This window comes from Passer domesticus, chromosome 3 (assembly GCF_036417665.1).
Source record: "Passer domesticus isolate bPasDom1 chromosome 3, bPasDom1.hap1, whole genome shotgun sequence".
NCBI lineage: Eukaryota > Metazoa > Chordata > Aves > Passeriformes > Passeridae > Passer > Passer domesticus.
Genome location: NC_087476.1, coordinates 24,506,671 through 24,518,938, shown reverse-complemented (window position 1 = coordinate 24,518,938; position 12,268 = coordinate 24,506,671). Strand labels below are relative to the sequence as shown.

General features: G+C 39.1%; 1 protein-coding gene across 1 annotated transcript in view; it reads right to left on the bottom strand.

The window, feature by feature from the left end:
- Positions 1 to 608: 608 nt before the first annotated feature.
- The window catches only part of TINAG (tubulointerstitial nephritis antigen), a 44,892-nt gene continuing 33,232 nt past the window's right edge, over positions 609 to 12,268 (bottom strand). The window contains exons 10-11 of the mRNA XM_064412211.1: positions 9,671 to 9,716; positions 609 to 8,508 (exon numbers count right to left, since the gene is read on the bottom strand). Coding sequence (XP_064268281.1) covers positions 8,392 to 8,508; positions 9,671 to 9,716 — 163 coding nt within the window. The 3' untranslated portion in view covers positions 609 to 8,391. The remainder of the gene's footprint in view (positions 8,509 to 9,670; positions 9,717 to 12,268) is intronic.

Genomic DNA, 12,268 nt, shown 5'->3' with positions numbered 1-12,268 from the left:
GGCCATGGTGTGAAGAGCCTGTAACCTGTAGTGCCACTCTGGGCATTAAACCTGAGGCTTTGTACAGGGCATAGCATGCGGGCAAATTTCTCCATGAAGGCTTTAGGGGTTATTTTTAAAGTCTCTAAAGAAGCAGGAGAAGAGAAAGCTCTTCAGAGTCTTGCTACCAGGCATTAGATTTAGATTGGCATTATAGGCAGTGTGAGACAGAGTAATTGCAAATTGACTTCACTTTTCACTGACACCTTGTGAGAATGGTAAAAAAACAGGAAAATATATTCTTGGAGTGAAGCATGAGAAAACAGGTATGTAAGGGCAGAAGCTCTTTCTAATAAGCCATTGACGTTATTGATATCAGGGCAGAAAGGAGAAAACGTGGTAAAATCTTCAGTTGATAACACTGTGAAAATACAATATAGGGAACAAAGGAGTCCCATACATAAGGTTCAGTACCACATTTTATAGAACAGCGTAAAATAGAATATAACGACAAAACCAGCACTCAAGTTTCATATTTGCTATCTTCTTAACCTAAAAAGGCCTTGCAAGAATGTCTTTAGATTTTCAGATGCATTTTTTGATGGAGAATAGACACTTGGCCCGAGGCCTGAGCATTGGATCTGACTTTATTTTTGCAATTGTTAGTAGGGGCTGATTTTATCTAAAGTAGTATCATTCCTGACACTGGTAAGAGGGCATACAGTAGTTCCCTTGTTGGTAGTGTGTGCTACCAGACTCGTACCCAGCATGGCTGTGGGTCCTCCAATGGGCATCAGTTCCTTGCCACCTGTGGTTCGGTGAAAGAAATCCGGCGTCCCCGCTGATGGTGCTCACTCCACCCCGAGGAAGTTGGGATGTCCCATTCGGGTCTTAGAGCTCGTCCCTCATCACGTTCCATCCTCCTTAGCTTCTCCCGCAGAGCTTGGTGCCAGGTGCTGCAGGACCTCTGCGGGGATCGGCTCCTCGACGTCTGCGGTTCGTTGAACGAAACCCGGCGCCCTCGCTGCCGGCGCTCGCTCCTCCCTGACACTGGGTCGTCATGTTCAGAACTTAGATCTTGACCCACAATGTGTTCCATCCTCCTTAGCTTCTCCTGTGGTGTTCAGTGCCAGGTGCTGTGGGACCACCGCGGGGTTTGGCTCCCTGTCCCCTGCAGTTCAGAGAAACAAATGCGGTGGTCCCACTGATGGTGCTCACTCCTCCCCAAAGAGGCACAGACATGCCCCAGGCCCTGCCAGTGTCCTTTCCAGCAAATCTCTGCACCCTTAGACACAGCTGGATGTTTGTCCCTGATGGAGGAGGCCAGGCACTGTGGCCCTTCAGGACTGCCCTGTAGAACCAAAAGCCTTGCTGTCAGAGGTGTCACAATGAGTTCTGTGACATCAGGGGCCTTTCAGGCCACCCAGAAGATACAAGCTCCAGCCTCAGGAACAAACACTTGCCAGATAGCTCATCTCACACGATGCTCTGCTCTTGAGCAAACTCTGTTGCCATGTTTTTCACATGAATTCACAGGTTTTACCTTTCACACCCAGTGCTATGTTCTGTTTTAGAAACAGAACATTCAAGGTCTTTCTTACTCCTCAGCTGACTTTTGCAGGAGCAGTTTTGATGTGAAGTAGTACCATTTCTGACTCTAGTACTCTTTTTGGTTTGATGTGCTATCAGGCCCTGGGCCTGGCAGAGCTGTAGGATCTTCATCAGGATTGCCTCCTTGTTCTCTATTCTTTTTTTCTTCCTGATACTGAAGAGTATGATGTTTTTGCAGAGCTTTCTGTGTGATAAAAAGAGTTAAAGTTCTTGCCCTTTGGCTACAAATGTATTGTTTTATAAAGAGTACTTTTTAAAAAAATTACAAGAGTTACACTGGCCTATCTTGTCTTGTCAGTGATGAATTTGCTTTGTTCTCAGCAAAGCAAATTCATCACTTCTGTACCAATACCTTCATAGATTGCAGACTGAGCAGCATACCTTTAGAAACAAAACTTCCTTCTCTTCTCTGAGATTTGTGCAGTTCTGAACACCCTGATTACCTGTATTACCCAAAATTTTGATTTGAAGTTCTCCTGCAGAAGTGCTCTAGACCCAAGATAGTGTTATAGAGAAAAAAGGTCTCTGTATTTATCCAAACACAGAAATCCACACATCCAGAGATGCACACACGTGCTGCAGCTATTGTCATGCCCATTAGTGTGATCTGTGATCCCAGTTTGTATTCTGCAACACTCACTTCTCAAACATCTTTTAGCTCTCCCTGAAGCTGTATTTACACATGTAAAAACTCAGTAGTATCTCACACAGAGGAAGTTATAAGTAAAAAGCTACGTGTGCATGATACTGTTCTGGACCACCAACCTGAATTCTTCAATCACCTTGCTTTACCAACATCAGCATGTGCTTTCAGGCTTAAACCAAAGGCTTTTCTTAACATCTTTTCCTACATGCTCAGTTTTTCAATTTTCTTCCAGTGACTAATAATTTACCTCATTTTAGGGTGAGACCATGACAGAAAAGCTTCTGCTGTTGGAGCTGTACACTGAGTGGGCAAAGGACCCTAGGGAGGGTTGAGCATCACTGCCATGCATAGAAGGGAAGTTGGCATGCATGTTCAGGCTGGAATTCTATGGGCCCTGATGGGATCCACCCCAAAGTAATGACAGAACTGGTGAAAGAACTTGCCAAACCACACTCGATCATCTGCCAACAGTCCTGGTTAACTGGAGAAGTTCCAGTTTTCTGATAATTATCAGATGTAATGCCCATCAAAAGAAGAGTTGGAAGGATGATCAGGGGAACTACAGACCTGCCAGCCTGACCTATATTCCAGGCAAGGTTGTGGAAGAGATCATCCTGAGTGCCATCCCACAGCATGGGCAGGACAACTATGGGATAAAGCCCCGCCAATGTGATTTACCAAGGCAGGTCTTGCTTGAACAACTTGATCTCCTTCTGTGAAAAAGTGGCCCACTTAGATGAAGGAAAGGTCTAGAAACATGTCTTATGAGGAGTGGCTGAGAGAGCTGGGATTTTTAAGTGTTGAGCAGGTTCATGGGGGACCTCATTGCTCTCTACACTACCTGAAAGGAGATTGTGGTGAGGTGGGGGCTGGTCTCTTCTACTGTGTCTGCAGTGAGAGGATGAGGGAAAATGGCTTTAAAAACTGAGACAGGGGAGATTCAGATTAGATATTAGAAAAAATATTTGCTGTTATGTTGCCCTGGGAGGTGATAGAGTCACCAACCCCAGAGGTGTTTAGGAAGCATCTGGATCCTGCTCTGGATGAAATGGTTTCGTGATTTAGGGGTTACAGTGGTGGTGCTGGGTTGACAGTTGGACTTGATAATATTAAAGCTCTCTTCCAACCTTGATGGTTCTAGGAACCTATGATTCTATGAAAGAACGGAACAAAATCAGACTGAAATAAAAGTAGTTTTGCCTATTTATGTTCTTTCCCTTTCTGCTACTAGCATTTGGGCAGTCTGTCCATTGAGAAAATTCTATACACAGAAATTACATTAAATTTCTTGTTCTTCTGCTCTCCAGAAATAAATTCCACCAGCTTTTCCAAAATACCATGGAAACTTATGGGAACCCAAGTTCTTAAGTATACACAGACGGTTTGCCTGCAGCCTTATTTAAATATCACCTTCAGTGTCCCAAACATTAGCATGTCAGTAATAACAAAGGTAACACAAGAAATGCAAACATATTAAAAGGCAGAACACCATGAGGGACAAAGAAGCATCAGAACAGTGAACAAAAATCCACATTAAAAGTAGCCAATTAGTGAAATGCCATCTGTTCATCCAAACTTCACTCAAAGAAGGAAGGTTTCCTGTTTAATGGAACAGTATATTCTTCAGGGCGTGAAAAAATGAGGGATTAGTTCTGTTTTTCCCCACTGTGCTTTTTTATTGGATGAATCCTTGTACAGTTATTTACCTTGAAAATGTCACTAGGGCAGCTACACTGTGGTTCTCTAGTTTTTTTTGTTTGCAGCAATGTTGGATGAAATTTGGCAGGGTCTATATTTACTAGAGAATAAAGATGCAGGGGGGGGGTTTTGTGGCTTTTTTTTTTGTTTGTTTGTTGGTTGTTTTTGTTGGGTTTTTTTTATAGTTCTGGTGCATTCCTTCAGAGAATGTGAGATAATCTCCTGTTACAGTCCATTTTGATTTTGGTTAGTTTTCCAAGAAGGAAATCAGAGTGAAATGGGTGAGTTTCACGCCAGAGTCGGTAGAGTGGAACTATAACAAGATGATGATTCCAGTTGAAACATACTGTTGCTTTAGGCTTTGTCAAAGTTTGGCCCAGACTTGCTGAAAAATCTGTAAATATGGCTTTATATTTTGCTTTAGACTGAGCTGAAGCCCTTCAAAACTTACTGAATTTTGTTTCCAAGGCAAAAGTATACTTTTTGCTTCCATGCCAAAAAGAATTATTAAACCATATAAACCATTATTCTCCCCTCCCCCTTCTTCTACACTTTTTTGCCTTTCTTCTGATGTCAAGACTTTCACAGACTTCAGCAATTTGGGTTCTATTGTGGTCACACTTTTAATACACTTTTTCACATGTAGTGGATCCTGCTAGCTAGTAGCTCACAGTGCTCTTAAAAAACTTCTGTAGCTTAAAAAAGAAGATATGCAGTTTCTAAAACCTTGATTTTCCAATTCCGCTGTTTCCAAGTTTCTTGATGAAGAGAAGCCCTTTGGCTGGAGCACAAATCTTACAAGGCTGAGGAAACTGGATTTGTTTAGCCTGAAGAAAAGGAGGCTGGAGGAGCACCTTATCAAAAAGTGGGAGGTTAGTCTGTTCTGCCAAGCGACAAGACAAGAGGAAATGGCCTCGAGTTGTGCCAGAGGAGGTTTTCGCTGATATTAGGAATAATTCCTAATATTGGATATTAGGAATAATTTCTGCGCAGAAAGGGTTTTCAGGACTTGGAAAAGTCTGCTCAAGGAAGTAGTTGAGTCCCTATCCCTGGAAGTATTTCAACAAGCTGTAGATGTTGAAATTTAAGGGTGCATGTTAGGGATTTGGCAGTGCTAGGTTAATGGTGGGACTTGATGACCTTAGAGGTCCTTTCCAGTTCTGTGATTCTGAGTGAGAACAGTATTGTAACTACATGCAATAGTAACATTGCTGATGAATTTGGATCAACAGCTGAGTCCTTCACTGTATAACAGTACAGCACTCTAGGGCTAAATATCTGTCTTCTACTCATAAGTTTTCTAGAAATTTTTCTTTGATAACACATTGGGCTATATATCATGATTTGATAGACATAATGAACTATACTTGTGGTTTTATGCTTATTTTGCTGCAGTGAGAAATAAAAGATTATAGTCTCCAGAGTTTTGCAATGGAATTGCAGTTGTGCTTATATTAAGGCAGTAGTTTAAATTAATGAGTTCCCATCTATGTGTTTGTGTGGCTGCCACTTTTGGAAAAGCTGAATGAAACATCCAGATAGGCCTAAAATACTTCATACAGAGCCTGAGGCAGCCCATGACTTCAAGAGCCCCAAAAACTTCAAAGCACAGAGGATTTCAGTGGTGAGCTTAGTCTGACCTCCTGCCTCAGGCTTCTTCCCCAGCTGCCTTCTCCAGGAAAAGCTTTGAGCAGTACTGCTCCATTATGATTTACAGACAAAACAATAAATTGTTATAAATGAAGCAATAACATTCACTGTATTATGGTGTGTGTATTTGACAGCTAGACTTAAAAAGAAAAAAGAAAATTTATTCCTTTCATTGCATTCATTCTGTCTCCAATATGTCCTAACTAAGTTATTTGAGTCAGAGGTGCCTGCTCTGCACCCCTCACTCACTGACCTCTGCCACCATCCTTGATTTGGGGTGATTGCTGAACAGCATGGGACCAAGAAAATGTTGAGAGTTGGGGGTCTCCACATTGTCTGGAAACAAACATGGTAACTGGATACAGGTGTATCTTAAATGAGGGGATGAAGGAGAATTTTAGAATAAAGCAATGTTTCAATTTGCTGTTAACTGGGGCAGAGACACAGCCTCCATCCTGATAAAGGCTTGATACTTGCAGTGAGGAATGGGTGCAAAGATGTACGCTCATACACAAAACAGTTTCCACTGGTAACTGGTAGGTGACCAAGTGCAAGTTTCTGTCACATCTCTATTAAAACATTGTGCTGAAAAATTTACAAACATATCTTTCTCTTATTCTGATTTCTGGAAGTGTAGCTCCTCTCTTCAGGATTGCTCTTAGTCTGGCAACTTTCCATGATCCCTGCAACTATAGGAAAACCACAGTTCCCTTGTTGTTCTCAGGGCTTGTCTCATCCCTACTCTAGATGCAAATTCCTTATGTCCATGGGAGTTCTTGTTCCTCTTGTTCTTGTTTCAGGTTGTGTTCCTATAAAACATGTTGCACTAAGTTGCACATAAAGCTTTGCAGCTGAGTCCCAGTGCTGGCTGCCGGTGAAACTGTGAAGCCTCCCTAATTTCAGCATGCCCAGGGGAAGCTCTCCTTGAGGAATTTCACTCTGGGCATCCAGGACAAAGTGACTATCCTAAATTAGAAGCTTAACATCACAGACCAGATCTTAGGAAGGTCTCATAAGGAAATCAGGAGCAGGAACAGCCACTGGCAAAAGTAAAAGCCACAGCAGTGCAAGCCAATTTGAAGTTGAAAAAAATAATCCCCCCAGAGTTTACTGAACATGTTTTTACAGTGTCATTCACTTCAAAGTTAAATTATACTCTTCTGAAATCTTGACATTTATGGAATCAATACATACCAAGAGGTTGGGAAATAGGTGTGCAGATGATTCAGTACACTTTTCTCTCAAGTACTGACTTAGCTCTCACTAAAACCAGAAGAGTTATTTCTCTCAGAGCATTAAGAGCATCTAAAATTGCTTGTGTTACACTTTGCTACAAATTTCAAGAGATAAAGGGGTTTTTGTGTCTAAATTTGGTTTACTATATGGCACTAAAGGCTGCAAAAGGCTTGTTGTGCTGCAGTATGGTACGGACATTTTAACAATAGCTCCTGTAAGTGATGCAACATAAATTGTCACCCAACTTTAGATTAAGAGAGGTTATTTCAGAGACATGGGCATTTGTCATATACCACTGCCATGAAAAATTCTTGAATGAACTTGCTGATGACATTAAAAAACAGGTTCTTATTATAGAAAGAATGAACATTATTACACACACTGAAGGTACACCTGGAAATTCTTTGTTCACTGATATTTCATGGCAGCTTTTTCCTCCCACTTATTTAACGTGCCATGTTTCCTTTCATAGATAATTTTACTACAGTTGGCATTTGGCCTTTGTATTAATTGAAACAGAAAGGGCTAGAAAGTGTTTAATTTCTTCTTATGTCAGTAGTTTCAATATTTATATATTAATTAGCAAATAAGCAAAACAGCCCTCAAACTTGTCAAGATTTACAGCAATGCTTATAGGAGGAAGTGTGGGTCATAAAGCAGCTTCCTCAGGCAGAAGTAGCTATGGAAGCATTAGGAGTTCTGCAGGTCTCATTGGCACTACTGATCCAGATCACCAGCACCAGGAACTGAGTCTGGATTACAGACATGTCAGTCCAGACAAACAACAGAATATCTTTCCCATCTTTTTCTGTTTGCAACAGGCTTTTGGGAATGCTGGCACATGCTTGTTCTCAGGTTAAACAGGGAGTGGAAGGCAAGCAGTTTAGGAATTCAGTCTAGAATGAATTGAGGATAAATTACATTTTCTTCTTTATTTTATTTTAATTAAAACATTATTAAAATTATACCATTTCAGTTGTGGTTGTAGGAACAGGAACACACTCTGTCATTGCAAGCTATTTTTGTATTACACTGAATGCATCAACTTTGTGGTATCTACTAGAAAAAAATTAATTTCCTGGATGAGATATTGATACATAGATACAACTTATCTACTTAGTTTTAAGTAAAGGTGTATAGGAAATATTCCTTCAACTACAGGATCAGAACTACTTGCATTTCTTTGGATTTTATTATCCAGTAGGACTATGAGCTGTCTGAGCCAATTTTGTTTGGAAGAGCACATAATATTTCTGAAATAATTTCTGATCAGAGTATATACTGCAAAGAGATTAATGCTAACACTGTAATTCCATTTTTATCTGGCATTTTTCAATGAGGAGGGAACTCCCTGCTCTGTGAGACATCAAGGTTTTCAGTAGTCCTGGATATAACATGCTTTTAGTCTAAAGGGTTTTTGTACCAGGAAAGATCCAAGAGTGCTACGGTGTCTGCAGTGTGTTCAAGTCAGGAAGGTAACTTAGAGAGAAGATGCCATTTTTTCCCCATAAAGACTCAATATACAACAATGGAAAAAATAGATACATCAAGCAGAGTATGGTATAGACAAACTATGGTTGTCCCGAAGTAGCTAAAATCAGCTTCTCAATATCACACTCATTTTGTCCACGAAGAATCCTAAAATAACCATTTTCTCCCCAGGATTTTCCCCAGGAATTTGCAGCAATCTAAAAGTAAACAAAACAAATTTTTATTTTATTTATTATTATTTTTAAATGTTATTTAAAAATGCAGGGTGTTAAATGCAAAATTAATCTTTTGTGTTAGTTTCCTTTTTAAGGAACAGAGTCACTCAGATTGGGTGCACTGAGAATTAGCATGTGTCTTTTTCTGATTTCTAATAATTTATTCCTTTTTTGCTTTGATCATAATTTCAGTTCCAAAACCAGGTATAGTAAAAATGGAATAGTATTTCTACAAGACAATTTGATACATTGAGGCAGAAATCATTAAATGAATGCTGAAAGTGGTTATTGAAACAACAATGGTCAGAATTCCAACTAACCCATTAAAGACACACCAAAGATATATATAGATATAGATAGATATAGATATAGATATAGATATAGATATAGATATAGATATAGATGATATAGATATAGATTAGATATAGATGTAGACATATAAAGCTTAATTTTAAAAAATGAAGTTTCATTCAGGTAGGTATTGACATATTAAGCAACTTATTTTCTGGTGAAGTCTCTGTAGTCTCAGTAGGTTTTGCCTTTGATACCAGTGAAACTGCCTACCATAAGCCCTACCATCAGCTGTGTAAACACCAAAGTACCTTCAGATGAATGCAGGAATAATGGGATGAGCTGTTAGTCATAATCCAAGTGATAAAATTTGACTTACTCTAAATGGCTTAAAGGAAATTTTCTTAGTTTGATTGGTTTTAGTTTTGGTGGCTGGATAACAATTTCCAACAGTTTAAACAGAAAATTTGTCTTTTCCAAATATTTTAACAATTACTATTGATTAATTTTACTGACTTTCATTTGCAGGCATCAAAAAACTGACTCTTCATAGAAATTTTTAATAACATTTGAAAAATTGAATAAGATTTGAAAGAGAAAAGGCAGTGTAGGAAAAAACACAGGTATAGGTGGGATGAAACAGGCTTTGAAATTGAGGTAAGTGATGCAATAGTTTGAGGGTCAGCATGATAAAAGTTGCCAGTGAGGGAATAGAATTACATGGGACACTTAAAGGTGAAGGAAAAAAACAGATGCATAGAGAGTGAATGAAAGTAAAGTAGATTTTAGATGATCTCTGCTGTTGAGATCTTTTTTCTTCCGCTTCAAAACACTGTCCTAAGTATTCACTTACCCAAAACTTCTGTTTCTGTCCATTTTTGTCAGGTAATGCTCCCCACCTTTTAGAAAATAATGGTACTTTGTTGAAAAAAGCAGTCAGAAAATAAAAGCATTAATTGCAATAATTATCAGTGTCAAAACAAAGTCTGAGTAACAAACTCTGATGATTCAAGTGAGATTACCTCCTAACTTGGAAAGCACAAGTCAAATTGCCATTAGTTATTACAAAAAGTTAACACAAGTCTTGTTTTAGTTCTTCATTGCAAAAACCTGTTTTCATTGACAGAATCTCTCTTCTGGAGAGTTTGCCTGCTGAACTGAACTGTGCAGGAATATTGAGACTATTGTGAGCGTATTTCAACTCAGCTGAAGATTCCTAGAAATATTTTTGTTAAAAATATTTCATCCAGCACCTTTATAGAAATAGCTGGTGAGTTGGGACTGAAAATATTCCTAGCTTTTCTCAGATCAAACTGAACTGCTGACAGCCTAATCTGTTTCTTTGCATGGGGCAGGGGGGGAGTTTGATGTTTTGTCATCTTTGAGGGCATGTTAACTTTTATGAAAATATCCATAAAATCATACAAGAAATTTCCCCACTGCCATCCCCACCTGCCAAGTGATAGGATTTTCATAGGGATATAGATGTAGCTGAACTGCTTAGTACTCTGATTTTTAGGTTTCACTTTATACAAAAAGCAGAAGTTCCAACCCAATAATCTGGATGTATTTCAGTGAGCAAGAGCTGCACTGCACACCTTAGGTAGTTGAGTGCACGTGGTTTTTCTGCTGGAGCTTAAAGAGCTCTGTCTTGTTTTTCATTTATACAGCGAATGCTTTTCTAGTTACTATTCACAGCTCATGATGCTTGGATGCCTATGAAAGGGCACCAATAAACAGAACACAAAGATGTGAACTTTTAAATAGTTTTCCCCAGTGTGAAGTTAATCTTAGGGTATATCAAATGCCATTGACAGGGTGTTTACTGGTGTATATCCCATCAGCACCACTTGTTTGATCTGTATTTGCAGTACTCCAGTCATTTTCAAAGGCAACCAGCAAAAATATGATGAGAAATCCCACACTGTGAATTGAGAAATTGGGATTTTTCTGTCATCCTTTTGTTTGAACAGTAACAGTGACATCAACTCTCCTTAGTTAACAGTGAACCATAATTTACATGGAATACCTGCGCTTTCAGCCAAAGGGAAAAAGGAAAGGAAGAGAGATTGGTGACTAGCAGAGAGATGAAGTATGGATTGTAGTTGCAAGCACAAATTGTAGATACTGATCATTAAATTCAAGGAATCATAAAAACAATGTTTGCCATAATGACCCTGGAAAGCAATTTATTTTTTTTAAAGAGGCCTCATGATGCTTTTTCTTTTCATTACCACATGAATGTTCAGAGATTATCAATAATTGCCATTTCTTTGCCAAATATTTCAGATACAATCTGTCAGGATCATAATTAAAAAAAAAAAAAATTATAGGTTTTGAATTTCATAACATATACAGATTTACTTACTTACTCTTGGCGATTTTACTAAAAAAATACATCAGCTGTAATGTGAAAGTCCAATATTTACATTAATCTCAAAGACAGAGAAACATTTCCTTGAATTGATATTCACTCCTGCATTTTGTACTACACATAATTTCTCCTGCTTGCTTGAGTATGATGATGACCAGTTCCCACAGGGTCACATTCCTGTGATTAAATATTTTTCTAACATTTGTTATTTTCTGAAAGGATCAACTTCTAGTTTCATACATTGTTAAGAATTCATTGATTCTTAGAAATGCTTTTAAATAAAAGAAGACTTATAAGCCAAGATAGAAAAGGAACCTTTTTTTAATCCTTGACTATAACATATCCATGAATTTAGTTTCACAGGGTTTGTGTCATCATAGATACATAGGCACTTGAGATGTGCATTTTATTTACAGTTTAGGAAGAAGAGCTGCTTTCTCATTACTAAATGCCTACGGGTACTCATCAAATACTCTAAACTAAAGTAAATTAAAATATAGACTGCAGCCAGCAGGTCAAGAGAAGTGACTGATTTCCTTTTTTTGGGACTGCCATTCTGTGTCCAGTGCCCATTCCTGAGGTTCCTCACACAGGAAAGGCATTAACAGGCTGGAGCAAGGAGTTCACTGAGACGTTTGGGGTCTGGAGCACATGATGGATGAGGAGAGGCTGAGGGAGCTGGCTTTGTTCAGCCCTCAGGAGAGAAGGCTCTGGGCAGATATATTTGTTTTCTTATTCTCAGCAAAGGGTGGGTACAGAGAAGATACATTTTGGTGGTCCCCCCTCTACTCTCCTTTCACTCATCCCCTACTTGAACCTCAGCCTCCAGTGGAAATAGTGATGGCTGCATCCAGCTTAGTCTAGATAGCATTCCAGATCATCTTCCCTGCAGAGTAGCAGCTCAGAGAAAGTGTTGATCGGTCCCTCAAAATCTTCAAAACCAAAATTAAAAAAAAAAAAAACCTAATCCTGGAGGAGTTTAATGAAATAACTAAACTCCCAGAGGAATTCGTTTCCAAGTGGAATTGATGGAGAATTTAAAGTGACACATTCTTGAGCGACATCCAGTAGAGAACT